The sequence below is a fragment of the Thamnophis sirtalis genome, unplaced genomic scaffold (assembly GCF_051295495.1).
Source record: "Thamnophis sirtalis isolate CommonGarterSnake01/CBP01778 unplaced genomic scaffold, rThaSir2_p1.2 scaffold_1, whole genome shotgun sequence".
Classification (NCBI taxonomy): domain Eukaryota; kingdom Metazoa; phylum Chordata; class Lepidosauria; order Squamata; family Natricidae; genus Thamnophis; species Thamnophis sirtalis.
Window position 1 is genome coordinate 63,448,747 of NW_028261381.1, and position 25,987 is coordinate 63,474,733.

Consider the following 25,987-nt stretch of genomic DNA (forward strand, 5'->3'; position numbering starts at 1 on the left):
TGTTCCGGAACTTACTTCTGGGTCCACCAGTGAACCTCCTCTCACCGGTTCAGTAGATTTGACCAACTGTTTCTACGAACCGGTGCGAACCAGTAGGAACCCACCTCTGGATAGAGGGATAGAGAGAGAGAGTGAAATACAGTAGATAGGTAGGGAGAGAGAGAGAGTAGATAGGTAGGTAGGTAGGTAGGTAGGTAGGTAGGTAGGTAGATAGATAGATAGATAGATAGATAGATAGATAGATAGATAGATAGATGGATAGAGAGAGAGAGAGAGAGAAATACAATAAGTAAGTAGGGAGAGAGAGAGTGTGCAAGTAGGTAGATGTTTCCAGGTATATTTATCCATGTGCTGGAGAAGGAAATCGCTGACAAACCTTAAGACTTTGTTTCTGCTGGAACAGCACTTGATCAATGTAATTCAGTTAAAGAGCTTTCCAAAAGGGGAAAAAAAGTTTCTGCACTCTGCAAACCTCTGAAAAGCAGCCCATTTTTTGCAAAAACGGGCCCGTTTTTTTTCCAAATTAAAGGCATGAATAGCTTGGGGGGGGGGGCTTGCAGAGTGCTCCTGGAGGGGTGGGGTGTTAAAAACAAGCAAAAAACTGCCTGTTTTTTTGCAAAAATGGGTCCATTTTTTGTCAAAAAATTGCATGCATAGCCTTATGGAGGCTTATAGAGTGCTGCTGGGGGCTGGGAGGGGGCAAAAAACGGCCCATTTTTTGCTTATTTCTGCCCTCCCCAGCCCCCAGGAGTTCTCTGAAAGCCTTCATAAGGGTATGCACGGCCATTTTGGTGAAGGGGCGGGGCTTCAGGAGGCAAAAAATGGTGTATTCGGTGTATAAGATGCACCCAGATTTTCAGCCTCTTTTTTGGAGGAAAAAAGGTGTATCTTATACTCCGAAAAATACGGTAAGTGTAAGTCTATTTTTCCATGTTAGCTATATAACTGCACAATATCTTTCCCAATCTTCCATTTACATTTTTTCGACAATGACATATGATAATACAGAATGAAATTAGAACATGATTAAGAGTGTAGTATTTGTACTCCTTTCAGAAATTTTCTTGGCCTGCTACATAAAACTCAAGACTGAACCTGCATTTTTTTTACATGTAAACAAATGGTTTTCCCACTTTTCCAACCATCAAACTAAAAATGAAGAAAGAGAGAGAGAGAAATTGATTAAGGATGTATTAAAAGGCTGTATTTTAGTTACCCTGTTGATGTCAGACACAAGTTTTCCTTCATGAGGCGTATACACTTTCTGATTGTTTGCTCGCATTCTGGACTGGATGGTAAAAAGCAGAACTTCTAAATTCCCCTTCTCTTGAAATCTAGAACAGACAAATATAAGAAGATATCTTTAGAGTTTAGAAAATCTCAAAGAAGAATGATGTAAGGCATGCAACCATGTCACTGAAGTACATTTTTTTGAATCATGTTCTCAACAAAATAATTAAAAAGTAATGCTGTACATGAAATATCCTTTCAGTGGGCTAATTGCAACTTATATAATGGTATAATAGCTTTAAAATTCTGAAATCCAATCCCTTCAGAGGCATTGGCTGAAATCCAAACCTACAGAAACTCAGACAGAATTTCTGATCAGTTCTTTAGTAGGAAAGGGAATAAGCAGTAATTAGATCACACTTCTTGTTCCATACTGAAATAGTTAATCTGCAGCACAGAAAGTTTCTAACTGTACGTTTCATAATTTTGCAGAAGGAGGAATCTCAGAAAAACAGCATTATTAAGTATTCAGAATAATCTGCATTTGTCACAATTTCTTCTTTTCACAGCAATTTCTTACTTTCACAAAAGGAAAAATACATTTGCTTTCCTTTGCTTTTAGCAACCCAAATAGCATTTTTGGGAACCTACTTTTCAAACAGCTATGTTAGAAATATAGGTAGACCTCAACTTACAACCATTTATTTAACAACCATTCAAAGTTAAAATGGCATTGAAAAAATAAACTTACAACAGATGCTTGCACGCAAGACTGTTGTAGCAACCTCACAGTCACATGATCAAAATTCAGATGATTGGCAATCAGCATGATGATTGCAACATTCCAGGGTTATGTGATCACCATTTGTGATTTTTCTAGCTGGCTTCCAACAAGCAGTCAATGGGGGAAGTGGGTTTTGCTTAATAATCTCATGATTCATTTAACAATTGCAGTGATTCACTTAACAACCATGATAAAAAAGTTGTAAAATCAAGCACAATTCACTTAACAATTATCTAACTTAGCAACAGATATTCTGGTCCCAACTGTGATCATGTCAAGGACTACTTCCTCCCTTGTGGGGATACAGTTATGTGGGGAAACATTAGATGGTAGACATTCAGTGTAAAGAAATGCAGAGATTAGAGTATTGCCACTGTTACTGCCAAAAGCAGTACTAACAGAACCTGTTTGTGAAAGTAGATCCACCATCACAGCAACAATTGATCTGAGACACCAAATGGGAGGCTGGAGCAGTAACCGGTACTTAAGTATTAGTGTGCCTAAGATCTTCCACTTGAACATTTGAGAATTTCTCACTACTACTAATCCAGGTGGGTAATACAAATACAGGGATATTTGGGACAATTCCACTAATATTTACTAAGAATTATCTCTTAAATTATTCAATAGAGTTTATTATTATGTACCATATTTTTCGGAGTATAAAACGCACCAAGGTTTTGAAGAGGCAAATTAAAAAAAAAAAGTAGGCAGGTAGATAGAGGGAAAGAAAGGGAGAGAAAGAGAGAGAAATACAATAGATAGGTAGGGAGAGAGAGAGAGTAGGTAGGTAGGTAGGTAGATAAAGGGATAGAGAGAGAGAAATAGAGAGAGAGAGAAATACAGTAGGTAGGTAGGGAGAAAGAAAGTGTGTAGGTAGGTAGGTAGGTAGGTAGGTAGGTAGGTAGGTAGGTAGGTAGGTAGAGGAATAGAGGGAGAGAAATAGAAAGAAAGAGAGAGAGAGAGAGAGAAATACAGTAAATAGGTAGGGAGAGAGAGGGAGTAAGTAGGTTGGTAGGTGGAGGGATAGAGAGAGAGAAATAGAGAGAGAGAGAGAGAAATACAGTGGATAGATAGGGGGAGAGAGAGTAGGTAGGTAGATAGAGGGAGGGAGGGAGGGAGAGAGAAATACAGTAGGTAGGTAGGGAGAGAGAGAGAGAGAAGGTAGGTAGGTAGATGTTTCCAGGTGTATTTATCCATGTGCTGGAGAAGGAAATCGCTGAAAATCTGCAGCACCTAAGACTTTATTTCTGCTGGCACAGCACTTGATCAGTGTAATTCTCATCAATCAGTTAAAGAGCTTTCCAAAAAGAAAAAAAAAGTTTCTGCACTCTTTAAACCTCCCAAAAACGGCTCGTTTTTCGTGAAAACAGGCCCGGTTTGTTTAAAAAAAAAAAAAGGCATGAATAGCTTTGCGGGAGGGGGGCTTGCAGAGTGCTCCTGGGGGGGGGAGAAGAGCAAAAAAACAGCTCTTTTTCGCAAAAACGGGTCCGTTTTTTGTCAAAACATTGCATGCATAGCCTTATGGAGACTTAAAGAGTGCTGCTGGGGACTGGCAATGCCCATTTTTTGCTTATTTCTGCCCTCCCCAGCCCCCAGGAGTTCTCTGAAAGCCTTCATAAGGGTATGCATGGCCATTTTGGTGAAGGGGGCGGGGGTATGGGAGGCAAAAAATGCTGTATTTGGTGTATAAGACGCACCCAGATTTTCAGCCTCTTTTTTGAGGAAAAAAGATGCATCTTTCACCCCAAAAAATACAGTAAGTATGTATTAGACTTTACTCTGTGTAATGTATCTACATTGTAAAGTTTCTATTTCTAAAACTATATCTTTCTACACATTTTACTTTCTGGAAGAAACTAACATTTGGTCTCATTTGGTTCACAAATTGTTACTTAACATCTTTGGAGGGAATGGATCAGACTTTTTCCATTTATTATCTTGAAATATTAAATCAGATGATTTATTGCATCTGATTTAATATCAACATTCTCCAAATTCATTAATTTGAAAAAAGAGAAAAAAACTGCAGGCCTGCAAGATATCCTTTTCTCCTTCAAGCCATCTCCTCACTCTTATTCATTACATTATCATCAATGTGATGTGCTGATATTCAACACTTCTAAAAGCCTCAGATCACAGCCAAATGAGTCACAATGAAGATAGGTATAATGTACGTATTTTTCCCTGTCTCTCAGAAAAAGAAAATCCACTTTCTTCCAGGTGAAGATGCTTACTTGGGTGGTTTTTCTACTGTGCGATATGTACTGAAGTACTGGAGCTGCTGCTGCACGCCTGCCAGAGAATTAGCAAACTTGCGGCTGTTGAGATTGGTAATGGTCTGTTCTATCCACATCAGCAGGTCTGAAGCCAATCCACTGTATTTTTCAATCATCTTCTCAGTCTCTATTGCATGGTCCATTACCTGAGGGGAGGAAAGAAAAAACCAAACAACTCATACTGCAGCTCACTTGGCACCTGCTTCTGCTACTGAAAATATGTTAAGTAAGACCTTTATGAACTTCCAGATCCTGCAGATGGAAATTTTCCACAGTGTCAACAAGTCTGACTTCATCACATTAGAAATTCTGCAGGGCATGCAAGGTTGTCAAGCCAGAATAAGAACCACCGGCTGTAAGGCTCTAAAAGGAAATCTTTGGCAGCTTTCATACTGGCAGCATCGCATCAAATGTTGAGTGGTTGAACAAGAATGATCATGCCCATATTCCATTCTCCAGTTCATACATTTTTATATTAATTTATATACAAACATATGCACACATTCCATAAGGCAGACTTTCCTTATGTGGTATTTCTGTAGTTCAATCGAGATATTTCCTATAATTCCCCAAATTATGGGTCGTCTACCTTCTAACCCTGTGCAGATGCAATTGCTTCAGCCTCCTGCTAGATATTGCTGAATAGGAACCAATGAAGTCTTGAGTTAGTTGTAAAAGTAATAAAGTTGAGATATATACATACATACATACATACATACATACATACATACTACATACTACATACATACATACATACATACATACATACATACATACATACAGTCGTAGCACTACAATGTAACCTAGCTTCTAGAGATTGAACCAATGAAGTCCTGAGTTATTTGTAAAAATAAAGATGGATACAAATAAACAAACAAACAAATAAGTCCATAGCACTATAATGTAACCTGGTAGAGATTGAAAATGGTAGAAGAAGGCAGCTAATTTTCCAAATAAGGGCTATACCAATAATAACCACAGCAATACTATTGACCAGGCTTCTAAAAATATTATACAGGTTTGTTTTTAAAAAAAATAATAATGCAGTTCTGGAAGTGCATCATGAAAATAGACATAGGCTACAAAAGAGCCATAAATTTCCAGCCTTATTGTTTTCTTATAATCTACCTTTGTTTAGATGATTGAATGAAGGTCATGAAACAATTCTAAAATATTAAAAATTATGTTGCTCAAGAGTTATATGACCGTGTTCTTACCTTTCCAACTCTTTTCCCTTCTACAGCAAGGACCTTCATTTTCGAAAAGTAGTGATAGAAAGCAACCACATAAGTGATAATGGATTTCTCATCTGGGTTCTCCGTAAAAACATCTGAGTAGCAAATAGATTTCCAAGAGAAAATTATTTGTTTGAAAACAGAACCTGACAGCAGATAAAGAGTTCAGTCTGAACTATGCTTCCCATTTTGGAGAGAGCTACATAATCAACAGTGCTCACCATGGGATCACCTTGCTGATTTCAAGTACAAAAAACAGCAGAAGGCATGGGAGTACAGCTAGGCTAATAAAATCTTGTTTGCTAGCATCAACATTATTTATTTATTGGAGAATACTATAGAGACCAGTTCCTGATAAGCAAACAAAAAAGTGCAAATCATTACATTATTAACTATAATGAATCTATGGCAATGTTTTTTTTAAAAAAAAAAAACAGTTAAAATAGAAACATGGTGTTGAACATGGTATTGAATACCCTGACATGAACTTATTAAACAGACTTGGTAGGTGAAATTTGCGTAATACAAGCATTACATGTTGACTAGATTATGCTAAGAGCTGTGGTGACGCAGTGGTTAGAAGGCAATACTGCAGGCTACTTCTCCAGACTATGGATTGCCAACAGTTTGATTCTCACCAGCTTAAGGTTGACTCAGCCTTCCATCCTACCAAAGTCGATAAAATGAAGACCCAGATTGTTGGGAGCAATATGCTGACTCTGTAAACCACTTAGAGAGGGATGTAAAGTTTTGTGAAGCGGTGTATATCAATCTAAGTACTAGTGCTATATTATAGGTAGTCCTCAACTTATAATCGTTCATTTAGCAACCATTCAAAGTTACAACACCAAAATAAGTGACTTATGACCATTTTTCACACTTAGGACCATTGCAGCATCCTCTTGGCCACATGATCCAAAAAGTTCTTTCAATATTGGAGGCAGGATTATAATCAAAACTGGATCAGAGATTAGTGTTAACTGTTAACAGAATCTATTAATGAAAGTAGATCCACCATCACAGCAACAATTGATCTGAGACAGTAAACGGGAGGCTTGAGCAGGAACAGGCTCTGAATAAACTACAATAAGCAAAGTTCACACAACACACTAAACCATAAGGCATGGTTTGTTAACTACAACGACTTAATGAGTAGAAAGCTCACATCAAAGCTAAGGACAGGACAACTTTCATAGATTATGCCTAAATTAAAATTAAATACATTATTTGAAAATCAAGATTACTAAAATTATTTCCCCAGAAAGGAAGATCTCCAAAATAGTTTTCCTCAAACACACAAAGCTTTTCTGATGTTGCACAATATATATTTTTAAAAAACCCACTATCCTTCATTGTCAACACCCAGAAGCATACCTTTTTCATTTTTCAAACCCAGTCTCTCTTTCCAATGCTTTCATTCAGACATACTGTACAACTGCAACTCTAATTATTATACAAACTCCTGCTACTAGCACACTTGTCCTCTTCTCAAAGGTTGCTTTTCATTTGTTTCTCTCCCTGCTGTAGTTTTCCTAGTTTCAGCTTCCCTTTCTATTATTCCACTCCTCAGCTGAGTGGATTTTTCAGTCCCTTCTATCTCTCTTTTCTTCCCTCCCTCCCTCCCTCCCTCCCTCACCTCCACCCCACCAACAAACTGATTCCCTTGCTACTACCTCACCTGCCAGTAACTTTTTTTGCTTTTATTTTAGTTTCAGAGAAATGGAAGACTGAGCAGAAATAAAAAGATCAAGGTCTAAGTTATTCCATGCTCTTTCTTTTTGTTTAGAAAAATGGCCTAGGTCCAAGTGGAGATTAAATATATGTAGGGAGTGAATGAGAGCACGATTTGAAGTCTGAACTCCGCTGATTTCCAGCTTTCGGAGATAAAGAAACCAGGTGGGGTGGGAGGGGCCTGCTGAGTGCCAAAGGAAGTGTGGGAGTGTCGGCGGCGGATACAGCTGTGCCTGCAGGCATCATGTTGCTCACCCAACAGTAAGGAATCAGAGCCAATCCTCTGATAGTCTTCTCATAATACTGTAGGCCAGATTTCCTTTTAAGCATTTTCAAAAATAAAATAACTATGACAGGGTATTTTTTAAAAATTAATGTATTTTCCATGTTAAGCGAAGAGAATGAAGGGGAAAAGAGGATGACATGGAATGTTTTACAGAAAGGCATTTATGGAAGGCAACTGAAAGAATGAATTATCTCAACAAAAATTCTATATCATATACAACGTAGTTAATTTGAGACTATGCACAGCAGAGATATTTATTCAGATACTGAATCTCACCTTTCTATGATAAAAATTCAAGGCAGCTTATAAATAAAAAAATAGATCAAGCAAAATTAAAAGCAATTCTGACAAAAATAATTGACAACTATCATAATTAAAAGTATTAATAATACTACACCAAAAAGTGCAGAAGCAGGGTTGCTGTGACTATTCCTTTGACAATGTGTTGGTTGTATTGTGATTTATGGTTTTCAGTTTTGGTTCTATTTATCTTGTCTGTTTTTTAACCCAAGTTACAGACTTGGGAAATTGTACCCTGCTCAGAGTTAATTTGATTGTAATGGCTTTTAAGCCTTGTAAATAAAATAAATGCCTGTTTGAAAAAGAGCTCTGAAGTGGGCAAAGGGACATGACTCATTATTTTTCTTTTCAAAGGGCTTATATAGGAGACTTTCCTGACAGCTTAAGAATATATTATTGCAGAAACAAACAACCATCCATGTTTATAGACTGAACTGCTTCATGAACTTTTGACAGGCAAATATTATGCACCTATTGCTTAGCTTCTGTAACCATTATTCTATATAATTCTTAACTCTGCCCTGTCAGCTCAATTCTCAATTTAAAAAGGCAGGCATTGAGCCAAGTGCACTCACCTTCTGGATCAAGAAGTTGTGTGATACCAAGTTGCCGCTCTGCTACGCTGAAAGCATGTTCCAAATTGTGCCTGGCATTTGAGTGTTTCAATTTCTCAAAGTCAATTAGGTCAGGCCTAGAAATGAAGGAGGGAAAAAAAAACCTGTATTTTAAACAACACAATGCTACCAATTCTGCTATGGTAAATTAATTTGAAAGTATTGAATATGGTGTCCCCTTGATCCATGTTCCAGCCATGCCTGCATACCACTGTATCCAAAATCTTCTGTAGCCTTCTGCTGCAGTCAGTCAATCTGTTACCATACAGCATACAGACTATGGGCCCCTCCTTCCCCATTCCCTGTTTTGTGCAATAGTCCAAAACCTTTGGGTCCGCCAATATTTTTGGGGTGAGAATGGTGCAATTTTGGCTACACAAGCCATATTCATTTCTGAGCATCAGAAATTGAGAGGGTGATACTGATCAGTTTTGCATCTGAACTTGGAAGTAAGGAGGCAAAGTTCATATGGAACAGATTGTAGCTAATAGGCCTCTGTAGCAAGTGTGCGGATATGCACTCCAATGATTAGTAAAAACCTAGACTTATTAGCAAACACTTAAAATGGCTTAGATCTTTGTAGGCTATCTTTACCTGTGCTTGTGAATAAGAGCGTTAAAAGCCAAACCATCCTTCCAGCTGGAGGTGAAGTTGGTGACATTAACATGGGGATAGCTAATTACAAAGATAAAGAAAGGGGACACAAACAAGATAATATCAGTAATAAAATGATAACCACAAAATCATAATCTAATCATGTATAACTTGACAGGATGCACTTTACTTTAGACAGAAAAGCCACTTTCAGCTAAACTTACATTTTGAAGCCACTTCCAATTGGTATTTAGAAGTACAGATTTTCTGCCATTGGAAGAATGATATTTAGCTTGGGTGAATAAATAATTATTCAGGAAGGGCAAGGTTGGGTTACCTAAAGTACACAGGATATTTCTATCCATTCTAATCCAACTTTTATCTACTTTACAACAGAATAAATGAAAACAGCAGCTCATATCAGGATATTTTTCTCCACTGAGAGAATAGAAAAATGGTTCCATAAAGTAACACCCTGCCCACAATGTTGAAAACAATTAAACAGTTGAATTGATTTCCACTGTTGCACAAAAAAAGGAAGACGCTTGGGACTTGAAAGAAATATATTACATGTGAATGTTCAGCGGATGTTTGAAATAAAATAAGCCTCTCAGAAACTTTGCTTTCAGTATAAATCACATCAGTGGTGGGTTTCAATTTTTAAAAAATCTATTCGGTAGGTGTGGCCTGTTTTGTGGGAGTGGCACAGCTATCATGTGACCGGGTGGTAGTGGCTCGGTGGTAGTGTGACTGGGTGGGTGTGGCCAAGTTGGAAAATGTGGTGAAACTCACTTAATGCTGTAGCTTAGCAATCAAAATTTTGGGCTCAATTGTGATCATAAGTTTCCTTCCTTCCTTCCTTCCTTCCTTCCTTCCTTCCTTCCTTCCTTCCTTCCTTCCTTCTTGTGTCTCTCTCCCCCACTTATTTTCTTTCTTTCCCTTCTTTCTTATCTCTCTCTCCTTTCTTTCTTTCTTTCTTTCTTTCTTTCTCATTCTTTCTTTCTCTCTCTCTCTCATACACACACACATACCATTTCCCTCATGTCTGCCACTGACAGCTCTCAAAGAGAAGGAAGGACTCCTGCCTTGGGAAGGAGTTGCACACAACCTCTCCTCCAGATGAGGATGAAAAGGATTGCTCTAACATCCAAGTCTCATTTTCAGATTTTTTAAAGCTACATTTGTACAAAGAAGATCATATTGAAGATGCATTGTTTTTTGTACTCTCTTGTGGCAATGTTTTTAAAACAATGCTGAACTCTACTATGAGTTCTACAAATATTATCACGTTTCACATTGTTGATTCCATCCATTCCACCTGAAACAGAATGTCAGTATGCACAGGAAATGGACAGGAAAAGAATAGATGCTAGCTATCTTGATTCTTTGCTCTCTTTTTCTCCATCACTAACACTTTTATCAAGATTATAATATTGGCAGAGTACATAAGTATTTTCAACCTATCTCAAACAAAAGGTCAAAAACCAATTTTGTTAAATACATTGCAAATCAAACAAGGCTCCAAACAAAGTACTTACATTTTCAACAAGAAACATTTTAGCACAGCTTTCTGTCTTTGCATTAGATAGCTCTGTCCTTATGAATTATTTTGATAGTTTAATGGTTTTATACTATCACTGGATGAATGGGATGGAAACCTTGTCAATTTTCAGACTCTGTATAGATTTGCTTAATATTTAGTATTTGCCTAGCTGATACCATTGTTTTAATGAACAAGTCACAATGAGTTTAGAGAAAAAAAAATAATAGCAATATCATACCCTGTAGTTTTCATTTGACACCAAAGTAATAATGCATCCTTTGCTGAACGGGTTTCCCGGCCTTCTTGAGTCTGAACAATGATATCCTGGATCTAAATTAAAAGGAAAAATACCACAGCAGCTGTCATTTCAGATGCTTATTTTGTGCATATTTTATTTGTATAGCTCTGATCTTCACACATATAACCTAATAGAGATCTTATCACAAATGATTTGTAGAAAGTTGGGTTGAAGCAAGGTAAAAATTACTTATTTAATTATCCTTCACATTATTACATTTCCAAATATCCAATCCAAATTGCTTGTAAAATTTTTATGATTGCTTTTATTGAACTGTTTTGAGATGTATTTTACCCAAAACAGATTATTTATTTACAAGTCACATATGGGCGTAATCCTCAAATATTACAATCTGGAAGAAATTCACTATAATTTGGTCCATAAAGTCCTGAATCTTTTAAATAATAAACATATTATAAAAGACAAAATTAACTATATGATAATTTAATTTATTTATTTTACAAATCCATTCAGCTATTTTAGAATTAAACTAATAATTTTGCCCTCAAAAAACCAGTTTCTCCTTCAACCACTGGAAAAGACAAATTTTATAGGGATTATCTTAAACCAACTACATCATATAAAAATAATCTGCCACATTGTTTAAACATGGAATTATCCCTTATTTTCTTAATTTTTGTTTCAGTGTTTTATAAAGGATCTCAGTCTTTTAATTAGGTGTAAAGTATTACTGGTTTAAATACAGTATCAAGTGGGAGAATGGCCATGTTCCTCACCTTGTAGCCTTGTATAAAATTCTTTTTGTATATAATATTCTCCACAGCACTTATTCCATGCTATTATAAAAATATTATATACTGTAAGTTGCTTTTTAATTCTGTCTACCAGTTCTGATGAAAACAAGTTTATTCAGGAATTTACAATACTATGCCACTCTTTCTTTTTTTTCCTAACTTCTCAATAAATTCTCATATTAATTTACAATTAACAAATGCCACAGAAATATTGCAAATGTGACACAAATAAGCCTGAAAGATTACTACATTGGTGTGGTGTGCCTATTTAAAAGAATGGACCCACTGGCCTGATACCAACAAGAAAGGAAGTCAGCCAACAGTTATTTCACTTTCCCAATAGTTGTAGTTGCAATTCTGAAGAGTCAAACTTAATTCTTTTTGAGTTTCTTAAGCAATCCTTATGATTGCTCAGAAGGATTTTCTTCTGAGCAATCATAAGACTTACAGGCATACTCTTCTTGAAAACTTTTCTTGCCTTTGTCTTTGCAACATTAAAAATAAATAAGAAAAATTCTTGGGGCACAGGTACAGCAGGAAAGTTTAATCCATCAATCTTTCCTAACAAGCTGAGAGAAGCCATGGAGCAGCTAACTTAACAAATGTCCAATAACAAATTCCTCCTCCCAACAAATATCACCCGCCAGCAAGAAAAATCACTGGTGTTTTGAACACAGGTATAGCTGCATGTCAAGTTGTCTAATTTAACACATACGGGTATGGAAGAGCAGTGAGAAGCAGTGAAGGCACACTTACTGCTTCACTTCATATGAATTGTCAACCAGCTTTAAATGTGGGGAGGAGGGGCAGAGAGTAACAGAGAAAGGTGCTATCGATGACAGCAGCTCCAGATTAAAATAATGCTGGAATAGAATGGCACTGCTAGCAGCAAAATTAGCTATTCTCAGAAATAGAGTAATAGGCATAATGATGTAGCAATAGGAAAAACATCCTCTCTTAGCATAATAAAAATAACAAACAGCACAAGAAAATCCTTTTTAATAAGCAGAAACAGCAAAAAAAGTAATGGATCTCCCGTGCAACACTCAAGAAAGTGCTAGTCCTGTTTTTTAAAATATGTTTAGTTCTCTTTTAAAGACAATTAAAATCTGTGAATACAGGAAGCCCATGTAAGACATACTTAGGAAAATGCTGGCCAAACTTTACTCATGCAAACACCTCTGCAGAAACTAAGGGTGACCATGGAGGGCAGCACTTCACAACCACAGGGATAGAGATATGTTTGCTGCAACAAGAGTCAGTAGATCTAGCTGTATCATCAATTACATTGTAAGTTAAATGTGCTAGATCCACACAAATTGTGAAAATGCTGCTTTGAAAGTAGTTAGAAGCAACTTTAGCTTTCTTAGCTCTGACCTGGGTGATAAGCGAAGTCAGTTTTATTTAGAGTTTAGAGTTTTAGAGTTTAGAGTTTTATTTCATTTGTATGCCGCCCTTTTCCCTAAGGGGACTCAGGGCGGCTCACAACTCAAAGAAGGGAAAGGGGGATACAGACAGTTTAACAACAACACAAAACAATACATAGTTAAAAAACGCAACAATCATACCATTCGAAAGGGGGTGACGAATCTTTAGCCCCAGGCCTGTCGGAACAGCCAGGTTTTAAGGGCTATGCGGAAGGCCTGGAGGGTGGTGAGGGTACGAATCTCCACGGGGAGTTCGTTCCAGAGGGTCGGAGCAGCCACAGAGAAGGCTCTCCTCCGGGTAGTCGCCAGTCGACACTGGCCGGCGGATGGAATTCGGAGGAGGCCTAGTCTGTGGGATCTGATTGGTCTAGTGGAGGTAATTGGCAGCAGGCGGTCTCTCAAGTACCCAGGTCCAATACTATGAAGGGCTTTATAAGTGATGACTAGCGCCTTGAAGCGTATCCGGAGACCAATAGGCAGCCAGTGCAGCTCGCGGAGAATAGATGTTACGTGGGTGAACTGAGGTGCACCCACAATCGCTTGCGCGGCTGCATTCTGGACAAGCTGAAGTCGCCGAATACTCTTCAAGGGCTGCCCCATGTAGAGCACGTTGCAGTAGTCCAGTCTGGAGGTCACAAGGGCGCGAGTGACTGTTGTGAGCACCTCCCGGTTCAGGTAGGGACACAACTGGTGCACCAGGCGAACCTGGGCAAATGCCCCCCTGGTCACAGCTGACAAGTGGTGTTCAAAAGTCAGCTGTGGGTCCAGGAGGACTCCCAAATTGCGGATCTTGTCTGAGGGGCGTACTGTTTGACCCCCCAGCCTGAGAGATGGAACACTTGGCCAATTAGTAGGAGGGAAGCACAGCAGCCACTCGGTCTTATCTGGATTGAGTACAAGCTTGTAAACCCCCATCCAGTCCCTAACAGCCTCGAGGCCCTGGCACATCACGTCAATCGCTTCATTGAGTTGGCACGGGGCGGACAGATACAGCTGCATATCGTCCGCATACTGGTGGTATTTTATCCCGTGCCGTCGAATGATCTCACCCAGCGGTTTCATGTAGATATTAAATAGGAGGGGGGACAGGACCGAACCCTGCGGCACCCCGCACATCAGGGGCCTAGGGGTCGATCTCTGCCCTCCGACCAACACTGACTGCGACCTGTCCGAGAGGTAAGAGGAGAACCACCTTAGAACAGTGCCTCCCACCCCCACCTCCCACAGTCATCGCAGAATGATACCATGGTCAATGGTATCGAAAGCCGCAGAGAGGTCAAGGAGCACTAGGACGGAGGCATGACTTCCATACCTGGCTCTCCAGAGATCATCGATCAATGCGACCAAAGCGGTTTCCGTGCTGTAGCCAGGCCTAAATCCTGACTGGAAGGGATCTAGATAATCGGTTTCCTCCAAGGACCGCTGGAGCTGAAAGGCTACCACCTTCTCAACAACCTTCCCCACGAAGGGGAGGTTGGAGACTGGACGATAGTTGTTTAGAATGGCTGGATCCAAAGATGGCTTCTTCAGGAGGGGTCTCACCACCGCTGCCTTTAGTGCGGGGGGAAAGATCCCCTCCCGAAGGGAGGCGGCAACGACCGCCTGGATCCAGCCCCGTGTCACCTCCCTACTGTTAGCAACCAGCCAGGAGGGACACGGGTCCAGTACACATGTGGAGGCACTTACAGCTCCCATGGCCTTGTCCACGTCCTCAGGGGTAACAGCTTGAAAATCAATCCAGAGATGTCCTACCAGATTACCCCCTGGTGCCTCAGCTGGTTCTGCGGAACCAGTTACAAGGAAATGGAGGTCTTCTGAAACCAGTTACTGGCACATGTTCGTGTTATAACTAGCAGGCTGTGAGGATGAAACCTTAAATTGGCTGTAATGAGGAAAGCTGTTCCAAGAGACCATGTGCTGCTCTCTGGGGGGAAATAATTTTTCCCCTTTTTGCTACCATAGGCTATCTTGGCTCTCCTTCTATGTTTGTCTTACTTTGAAAGCCACTGTCCATTAATATCACAATTAGTCAGATTAGTAAAATAGATTTCCTTTTTTAAAAAGTAGCAGATATATTTTTTATGTCTACAAATGTTGGAATTGACTGGTTTTATCTGTTGCAAAAGGCCAATATGACAGGAGCTTTTCTCAAACAATAATTGTGTACATATATATGTTTGTGTATAGGATCATACCTGAAATAATTGTGGTGACAGTTTCACCAAAACGTTCTCTAGGATTTCAAAAATCCATAAAGAGGGTTTTCAGCAACAATGGGACTGCTGCTTTTATTTATTTTGACAAAAATAAATACTTTTATGCATTGAGAGCTTAGATTTCAGGAATATGTGTTTCCCTTGCCCTGCTTACAGCAGAATTTTCCATCCTAAGGTCATAAAAGCTGCTATTCTTTTTTTGGGGGGGAGGGAGGACTGCCTTCTTCAGTTGCATAAAAAAAATCATAGGACTATATATTTTAACACATAATGAAACCCCAGCTTCATCAGTCTTTAACTTTGGAGAGACTGGGAAGAAGAGTAAACTCTCAACAGTAGACAAGCAAGTGCATGTATCTGACAATTCCTTATTGTAGACTTGCCTCTGGTTTCCTACTAATGATTCTGGCAAGACTCACCTGGAAGCGCAGAATAATTGTCCAGATGAGGCCCAGCACCAAGCGATGGTTGCCATCAACGATATCATGAGACCCCATGTTTTCCAAATGCACACGCTGCTCCTTGAGGAATTGCAGGGCTTTGTCCACATTCTCCAAACAGTGGATTCGCATACGACCTTTAGTAGGCTTGGGCTGAGGAATTAAGTTAAGCAGCTTTATATTAGTACACTAAACATATCAATATGTTTAGCTACTCCCTACTCTAAAGTCAGGGCAGAGCACACACCCAATCTACTCTCTTTTGAAGAAGAGGTTCTAACTCTTGCAATAATACCAGGATTTTTTCTATATTTTTCAGATTCATTTGACTTTATTCTTAGAACCAAAACACACTGTGCTCTTAGTTAAAATAAAACATGTTATGTGTGAGAAGAAGAATAAAAAGAAAATCAATAATGCAAATAAAGGTACCAAAAGAACACTTTCACTAAGCCAAGTTTACAACATATAGTTGACTGAAAGAAACTCTTCTTAGGACCCTTTGGTTCTAAACATAACCTGCCTAGGTTTACTTATCCGAATCTATTGATCAAGATACAAATATTATGAACAATCCCCTCAAAACCTATACTGTACTTATGGGGCCTAGAATGACTTTGGAGATACTGAAAATGGCTTCCCATGCTGCCACATACTATGAAGACATTCATATTCTCTATACTGAAACAACAATTTTGTTACCTATTGGCATTTACCCTGCTGCTGAGAAGCTGATATGATATTGTTTTACATTTGTTGGTCTCAAAACAGTTTGAAGCACTGAGAACAAATATTCATTGATTTAACTGATAGAAGAGTGCAGAAATATGTATGGTACATATTATGCCCTAAAACTATTACCATCCTGAAGCCACAAAGATCCCTTGCCCTAGCCCATATAAAAGGGAAAATACATTTTTTTTTGTTTTTCTCTCTCCTATCTATTTTTTTTTTAAATGAGGTGGTTGCTAAGGAGAAGCTGCAAAGTTACCAAGGTGTTGCATTTTAAATATTGCCTTGGAATGATGCCACAGTACCTGAAGGTTTAGGGAGTGGCAATTTGTTCAAGAGCTGTAAAACAATGAAGGTCAAGATTTCTAATCAATGGAAAAATCTCAAATCCATAGAGCAGCAGTACTACCAAAAAAAAAAACAACCCACCCTAGCATTACTCTGATTGCAGTGGAGCCAGAAAACATCAATTGGAGTTTGAAACCCATAGATCAGGATATGGTTTTGGAAAAAAACATTCTATGGAAGTACCCTATGATATGCACATAGGAATCATATGATAGACAAACACATAAACAGATAGATCGGTGGATATCCCCAAATATTTGACAGTAATAATATTTCAAATAGTTATTTCCTTTTAGAATTAGAATGGCAATTGACTTGACTTATAGAGTCTAGAGAAGTGGGGAAATAAAATAACATTACCAGTAATTCTCCAGAAAGCACCTCCAGCAATTTAATTAGCATTCGTCCATCTCTGAGATCCATATAAAGATCTGAAATGCGACAGGTTACACGTGCCAGGTGAGAGTTCACCCATTTTGTAAAAGTTTTCTTTTGCACACCTTCCCGTTCATCTGAAATTTAAAAAATTCATATGAAAACTACAGAATTGTGTGAATTCAGTAAAATTCCTGCTTCAGTGTACTACCTAGTGGAAAAACTAGGAAAATAGTGGAAAATGTAGTGGAAAATAAAAAATATTAGCATTTTTTAAAATGCTAATCAACTTCTAGGATATCAGAGAAAGATTAGCTAAGTGGGCAGTATCAAAAAAGATATCAAAAGCCATAAAATAATTTTGTTAAACTCTATACTTAATATTCCCACATTACTCCTTCTGGTGTTATAGAGAACACACAGAGAGTTTATAGAACTTGAACAGATGTGAAGTTTACTGTCCTATCATTGACCTCTATATGTATTTGTGTGTGTCTAACGAGCAATGAGACATGGCCAGAATAGGTGCTAATATTCCTCATGTGTGCAGAAGTTGGGATGCAAAATAACTGAATTCTTTAATATAAAATCTATTAAAAGTTTTAAAGAAAAAAAACTAACAGAAACTATACAAATTATACAAACAATACAGAATAAAGAAAAGAAAGAAGAGAGGAAAAAAATAGACAAAAGTACAGTGAAAAGATAAAAATAGAAATAATTTTCTGACTTCCTTTGTAGCAAATATAACATTATCTCTTACTCTATAATTACAAAAAACTTACTGTTTTCTATTATCTATTTTTTTCTCATAATCAAAACCAGAAGTAATGTGCATTTTTTCTGTTTGATGTAAAATGTCTACAAGAAGCTTACATACTGTCTTTTCTCTAATCAAGAAAATCAATTTAGCCACCTCTGCAAGTTCGAATATCTTCACCAATCATTCCACTATTGAGGGTAGTATTAAACTTTTGAGCATGCAGTAACCCTGATGCAGTTGTCATATATAAAAATAGAGATCCATGGTTTTTTCCCCCTAGCTATAACCAACACCAAATACTCAGCTCAAATTGAAGACAGGAATACCATCCCTTCAGTGAGGCTTTGGAAGATGAAGATAACTTATTGGCTCAAAATACAGTTCTTCCTAAACTTTTGCCCTGGAAGCAAGCCATTGAGCATAAGCTGGTTTCATATGGGTTCTCTCCACTATTCTTAATATCATTAGGTTACAATAAAGCTATGCAATTAATTATTCAATTATTATAAGAGATATGGAGTTCCACAGGTTGTCCCAACATGATAGAATTTGAATAAATACAGGAGTATGGAAACCAATAAGATATGTGTTAATTTCACTTTCCCTAAACTGAGAATCACATTTTTTAAAACTAGATTCAGCTTTCTTCCATTGGTACTTCTGCAAGGCAGTAAAATCCTGGTAGCTCAGCATATCTGCCCATGTCGTAATGAGGACAACATGGCTTGTTTTTCATTATGTTGTTCCAAACATACCAAAATATCTAGCACAGTTCTAACATTACCCTCTATCTTTTTAGATTAAAAACCCACATTGATCTTCATGAATAAATTCTTGCAAAATTATTTTCAGACTTTCAGCAAAAATTGTTGTAGACAATATAATCATTATTCAATAATGATATTAGTCTATAGTTTCTTGCTAAAGTGAAATCTCCCTCTTTGGATGTTCATGAAACATTAGTGTCTTTCCAAGTTTTCACATCTTTTCTTTCTGTAAAATAGAGTTTATCAAGCTTTGTAGAGGATATAAAAGTTCATACTCAAAACACTTATAATACAGACTTGATAGGCCATCTGGTCCAAGCATCTTCCCCAATCTATCTTTTTAATAGCTTTTGAAACTTCCATTACTGTTATAAGTCCATTCATAATTTATCTTAGTTGTTCTGTAATCCTTAGTGTGTTTCGTTTTCTGATATATTCGTCTATTTTTTTCCATTGTAATATGTCTTCTATACAAATAAGAATAATATTGATTAAATGTTTTATACAGCCTCGTTATCCGTTAATACAACATTTCCCTCTTGTAATTTCAATATCATTTTCTTTTCTTCCTAATTTATAACCCAACCCTTTACCTGGTTTATTTCCCAATTCAAAATTTCTTTGTTTCACATAACTCAATTTTATTTCCATTTCTCTTACTGTTAACATGGATAGCAGTTGCTCTAAAATCCTAATATGTAGAAAAATACTTATATTCCCTCTGTTCTTAATAACTATCGCCCAGTCTCCAACCTTCCCTTTCTTGGGAAGGTTGTTGAGAAGGTGGTGGCCTTCCAGCTCCAGCGGTCCTTGGAGGAAGCAAGCTATCTCGACCCCTTCCAGTCAGGCTTCAGACCCGGTTACAGCACAGAAACCGCTTTGGTCGCATTGACCGATGATCTGTGGAGAGCCAGAGATGGAGGACATCCCTCCATCCTGGTTCTCTTTGACCTCTCAGCGGCTTTCAATACCATCGACCATGGTATCCTTCTGCGACGACTGCGGGAGGTGGGAGTGGGAGGCACCGTGTTGCGGTGGTTCTCCTCCTACCTCTCGGACAGGTCGCAGTCGGTGTTAGTGGGGGGGCAGAGATCGACCCCTAGGCCCCTAACATATGGGGTGCCTCAGGGTTCGGTCTTATCCCCCCTACTATTCAACATCTACATGAAACCGCTGGGAGAGATCATCCGCAGGCACGGGATAAGATACCATCAATATGCGGACGATACCCAGTTGTATCTGTCCGCCCCGTGCCAACTCAATGAAGCGGCAGACGTGATGAACCGAGGCCTTGAGGCCGTCATGGACTGGATGAGAGCTAACAAGCTTGTACTCAACCCAGAAAAGACCGAGTGGCTGTTGTGCTTCCCTCCCAAAGATTCGACCAATATTCCATCACTCAGGCTGGGGGGTCAAATTTTACACCCCTCAGAGAGGGTTCGCAACTTGGGAGTCCTCCTGGATCCACAGCTATCTTTTGACCACCACCTGACGGCTGTGACCAGGGGGGCATTTGCCCAGGTTCGCCTGGTGCGCCAGTTGCGACCCTACCTGAATCGGGAGGCTCTCACAACAGTCACTCGGGCCCTTGTGACCTCTAGGCTGGAATACTGCAATGTGCTCTACATGGGGCTGCCCTTGAAGAGCATCCGGCGACTTCAGCTAGTCCAGAACGCGGCCGCGCTAGTGATTGTGGGTGCACCTCGGTTCACCCACATAACACCTATCCTCCGCGAGCTGCGCTGGCTACCTGTCGATCTCTGGGTGCGCTTCAAGGTGCTACTAGTCACCCATAAAGCCCTGCATGGTAGTGGATCTGCGTACTTGAGAGACCGCCTTCTGCCAATTACCTCCCTGCGACCAATAAGATCTCATAGATTGGGCCTCCTCCGAATTCCATCCGCCAGCCAGTGCCGGCTGGCAACTACAAGGAGGAGGGCCTTTTCAGTAGTTGCTCCGACCCTTTGGAACGAGCTCCCCCTGGAGATTCGTACTCTCACCACCGTCCAGGCCTTCCGCATAGCCCTTAAGACCTGGCTAGCCCGTCAGGCCTGGGGACAAAGATAGCCGCCCCTCCCGAATGATGAATGAATGTTGCTCATTATTTTATTTATATGTGTCTATGTCATTGTTTGTATTCCCCCTCCTGATTTTATGTGAGCCGCCCTGAGTCCCCTCAGGGAAAAGGGCAGCCTATAAATGTTAATAAAATTCTAAAAATTCTAAATTTTCTTTTGATCTCATCCAAATATTTTGTGTTTTCTCTAGCTTCTTCCTCTTAAGTTCAACATTTTGTTATATTTAGTAACTTTTAATAATGGTTTCAATAGCATCCCAAACCATTCTCAAATCAATAGTCTTAATTTAAATTATTTTCTAAAAATTCTTTTAATTTCTTTTCATAATGTTCAATACTTTCTTTTTTCCCCTCCATACTGACATTGTATTTACTCTCCATCTAAAAGAACTAGATCTTTTTTCCCTAAATCAGACTCATTTGATTTTGGCCTGAAAAAGCCTTTGGTAAATGTGGTGGAATCACCAGCTAAAGGAGTGGAGGGAGTAAAAGAGCACTCCAGCATGGAGTTGTTCCGTGGGAGGAAACAGCAAAGAACAGACAACTGAAGCCCATATTGGCTGGTTCCCATGGGAATGCCGTCAATCTGACAAGATTCTTGCAAAAGAGGTGATCAACAATAAAGAAACTGCTTGGGTCTATTCACAGAGTTGTTCTGGTTTCTTGCACCTAAGATTAACCTTGCTAGACTGATTGCATTCCCTTAGGAATCAGCAAATTAGGCTTCAATTCTCTGACCTCTGACATTTCCTCCCACAGAGCGATTCCATGTAGGCATGCCTTTTTTACTTCTCCTCCTCCTTTGCTCGTGATTCCACCACAATAAAATTTCTACTTTGGAAATTTTAGTAGCCAAATTTTTGAAATTCAAATCATATCTATTCCTGAAAAGAATCCATGTTTTTGTGAATAAAATCAGTACTGTACACTCTCTTGACCTTCCATTTTTCTGTCTCCATATATCAACCAATCCTAAATTGTTCTTCAAATCAAAAAGGAATTTTGGTAATTTACCTTGAGTAATTGTAATATTTTTTGTTGGATCCTATCCAGTTGGGGAGAGATCAATCCATTTCCAATTACCCCCAAACACAATCTTTTATAAGAAAAATCTACTAGTCTATGCATTGGTTGTTTGTAAAAAGTCACTTCATTTGGGAAATAAACACCCAGCACCATAGTTTTAACCCCCTATAAATTAATTTCTATTTAGCTGAGGGTTAATATACATAACAACTCCTTTTCTCTTTTTGACATCTGCTGAAATAAATTCTTCACTCAAGGATTTATAGGCCAAATGTTTTGTATCTTTTTTCTGATGTGAGTCTCTTGTAGAGAAATAATGTTTTACTTTAATTTTCAAATGATTTTTTTTCTGTTTTGAGAAGCATTTCCTCCATGTAATTTCCATGTTAAGCATTGTAATCCATACTCAGTCCAAAATCTTCTATATTTAAAGTAAGGAATGGAAGAAGGAAACGTGCATAAAAGACAGAGAAACGAAGATGAACCTGTTAGCTCTCCCATCTGAAGAGAAGGCAGCTGTCAAAATAAAGTCAACTTGCATCTGAGAACCATCTTGCAATGTGCCAGTCTATCAAGCACTCAAGCTTTATAAAATGCTCATGTCATGTTCAGAGTAAGTAAAAATAGCAACAATAGATGCAAAGAAGAGTTAGTAGTGATAAAGCACTGTTTGAAACTACTGTATTTTTCACACTATAAGATGCACTCTCCCCGCAAAAAGTAGGTGGAAATGTCTGTGCATGTTATAGAGCGAATATTGCGGCGGGGGAGGGGGGTTGGTGCTGTGGTGGCATTCACTGCTGCTGTCTGTCACTGCTGCCACTAGGGAACGCTGGAGCCTTCGCTGCCGAGAAGCTGATCGGCGGTTGGATCAACCTCCCAGAATACCGCCAATCAGCTGTTCTAGGCGAATGGCAGTGGCGGCGAGCAGCAGCAGCGAGTGGTGATGGCCGATCCAACTGCCAATCAGCTGCTCAGCAGCGAAGGCTCCAGCATTCTCCGCTGGCAGCAGCAGCTCAGCTCAGTTGACTGGTGGTAGATGCAACAGAGCGGATCCCTGATGAGCCATGTGCTGGGGCTGCAATAACATGCTGAAGCTGACCAGGCTGTTTGCTATTTGCTGCAAGGACGCTAGCCAGATGAATACCAGATGGATGCTGGGAGGCAGGTTTTTTTTCTTGTTTTCCTCCTCTAAAGCTAATGTGCATCTTATGGTCTGGTGCATCTTATAGTGTGAAAAATACGGCATTTGAAAAGTGACAGATTTGTGACATAAGAAATTTATAGTATCCTCTTTGCTATGAACTAGGAGATACAGGAAATTCCAGTCTTTTACTCAATAACTATCTATGGGGTTTGTCCTATGGTCATGGAGGGTCATATAGGCTCTGAAATACCAATCTGAGCCAACAGTTTATGGCTGTACCAAACAGTATTTAAGAATCCAGGTTTTGTTAAGCTTATTATGTAAATATAGCTTTGATTTAGAATATAGTTGCTAGATTTTAAAGTGAAACTGGCCAATTTAAATCTACATATAAGTGTTTTATTGTCTGCATTGGCTTCCAGTTTAAATCCATTTTAAATCCTGTTTTTGACCTTTAACGGGCTAAGACTTGTTATCAGGATAACTTTAATAGGCTAAGACCTGAGATCAAGGATCAGTTCCCCCATATGGATCTAATTAGGAATTTAGATCATTCTCAATTACTCTTCTCCATCTGTCTCCACTAAGTGAGCTAAGGCAGAGCAGATTTAAAGTTTTACTTTCTAATTAATTGCTATTCTATTGTTTTATGATTATACTATTTTAATTATATTGTCACCAAAGCAATATAGAAAGTTAAGCTGTTGAGAATAATTTATTAAATCTTCGCAATCACTTCACAGAGGTAGAGCACCCAAGAATCCTAAATCTGAAACCACACTATCTATATTTCCCCCTTAAAGAGACACAAAGATACCTTGCTAGCTGTCTTTTATGGTCTATTCCTCATGATACTTTGTCTCATCCTCTGCTAGTCAATGAATTTACCTAATTTTGCATTTAGCTCATCTGATTTATTAAAGTGGAGCTTCCCATCTCCTCCAGATACAAGCCTTACTACAGGGCTGTCAAACTCCTGGCCCATGGGCGGGATTCTTCACACGCTGGCCACGCCCAAGCCCGGTTTAGCAAAGGGATTAATAGGAAAGGGGAGACTGATAAATGTCTAGAACGAAGGATAAATGGACTTAGTAGTGAATTGTAAATACAGGAGTCCTCGACTTACAATTGTCCATTTAGTGACCATTCAAAGTTACAGCAGCACTGAAAAATGTGACTTATGACCGTCTTTTACAGTTATGACCTTTGCAGCATCGCCATGGACGCATGATCAACATTCAGATGCTTTGCAACTGGTTCGTATTTATGACTGTTGCTGTGCCCTAATGTCACGTGATCAACTTTTCTGAGCTTCTGACAAGCAAAATCAATAAGGAACCCAGATTCACTTAACATTTGTGTTACTAATTTAACAACTGCGGTGATTCACTTAATAACTGTGGCAAGAAAGGTCCTAAAATGGGGCAAAACTCACTTAAGAAATGTCTCACTTAGCAACAGAAATGTTGAGTTCAATTGTGATTATAAGTCGAGGACTACCTGTACTCTGATGTTCTGCAACTGTTCTGCAATAAGGATTCAGTCACACACTCTTCCCCCTCCCCACATAAGACACTGAAACTTCAAAATAGGTCTATGCAATATTACCCAGTAAACCATACTAAGAATAGATAACAAGGTTTTTTAAAAACCCTCTAATTTTTCTTGGCTATCTGGAAGGATGAAAAAAGGGAAGGGTGTTCCAGTAGCTATAACCTGCAACAGAAGGCAGGTGTATTTTGCTAGGCTTAGAAGCCACACATTGTATGACCTGATTCTATGACAATGGATTTCTCAGACTGCTGTTAAAGAAAAAAAGGAGAGGCAGCAAAAGGAAGGGAAGAAAAGGAGGAAAGGTTCACAGTTGCATGTATTCTTGCTTCAGAAAGAAAGTTTAGGATCAATTTATTAATAAATGCCCCAGTTTGTAAAATGCAGTACATTTACCTGCTAGAGCTTTGATCCGGGATCTCTCAAAGAGTCTGGCAGAACTGTTGTCATTGTCCAACTCATCATCAGAGGCTTCCCATCGAGCATTGATTCGATTATACTGTGGCTGAATCTCCAAATGATCAAAATCAGTTGCTGAGGTCATGTTCTGGGAGTTTTGCTGTTTCTCTAATTTCAGCTATCATCAAAGGGGATATAAACCAATGTTACTACTCCAATATAAAAATGCCGTATGTTTTTCACAGCCACTCTATGACACAACCCATGCAAATACTTTAAGTTAGCTTCAAAGTATGATTCTCTCTTACACATTGATGTATGCTAACTCTTGCCTGGAGAATTGCGGTAGCCTCCATCGGAATATTTGAATGCATCAGAATTAATGTGACCAACAGGTCTGGTTATGGAAAGATTATGCTTATCATAGTATTACTTTTATTGTTATTTGAAACACTAGCTAACAGAAGGCTAAAAAATGTAAATTGTGTACAAAATGTACTGTATCCCAAAATGAAATAAACCGGTGGTAAAATGAGTCAAACCACACTCCCAACATTTTCCAACATGTTACTAAAGTGACTGCAGATGTGAAGAAATCAAGATGCAAATAATATCTTTTTAAATGGTAACAAAAAAGTTACATTTAAAAAAAAGTTAAAGGTTCAAACCATTTCTTTTTAATGTAAAAAACATCATCTCTAAAAATCTTGAAGTTAAAATAAAAAAGCAACAACAAAAAGCTGCATGGTAAAGTAAGTGCTGATTTTCCTCTGTTAGAGGGAGGATGGCACTTAGGAACAAAAAAGTCAATTGTCTGATTCATTTTGGAATTCCACATACTGGCCAAGGCTTCAAGAGAAATAGTAACATAAATTCCTAAATATATATTTGAGAAATCATATTGGTTGAGGAGGCATCTAGGTCAAATCAGTTAACCCTCTCAACTACTGCACAGATTTGTAACACACACACACACACACAAACAACAATATCTAAAAGATCACTTTATGATCAGTGTAGGACAGCATGAGAGAGATCCTAAATCCTCAAAACACCAGCTCTAAGCTATA

The 25,987-nt window shown here is 38.7% G+C and overlaps 1 protein-coding gene across 8 annotated transcripts in view; it reads right to left on the minus strand.

Annotated features, from left to right (window-relative positions):
• Positions 1–25,987, minus strand: part of SPTB (spectrin beta, erythrocytic) — a 138,647-nt gene that overhangs the window by 64,608 nt on the left and 48,052 nt on the right. For all 8 annotated transcript variants that reach the window (XM_087713638.1, XM_087713623.1, XM_087713619.1 and 5 more), the window contains 9 exons: positions 24,915–25,095; positions 17,173–17,324; positions 15,712–15,885; positions 10,835–10,926; positions 9,054–9,134; positions 8,421–8,536; positions 5,511–5,623; positions 4,252–4,439; positions 1,217–1,334 (listed from right to left, as the gene is read on the minus strand). In XM_087713638.1, coding sequence (XP_087569764.1) covers positions 1,217–1,334; positions 4,252–4,439; positions 5,511–5,623; positions 8,421–8,536; positions 9,054–9,134; positions 10,835–10,926; positions 15,712–15,885; positions 17,173–17,324; positions 24,915–25,062 — 1,182 coding nt within the window. In that variant the 5' untranslated portion in view covers positions 25,063–25,095. The remainder of the gene's footprint in view (positions 1–1,216; positions 1,335–4,251; positions 4,440–5,510; positions 5,624–8,420; positions 8,537–9,053; positions 9,135–10,834; positions 10,927–15,711; positions 15,886–17,172; positions 17,325–24,914; positions 25,096–25,987) is intronic.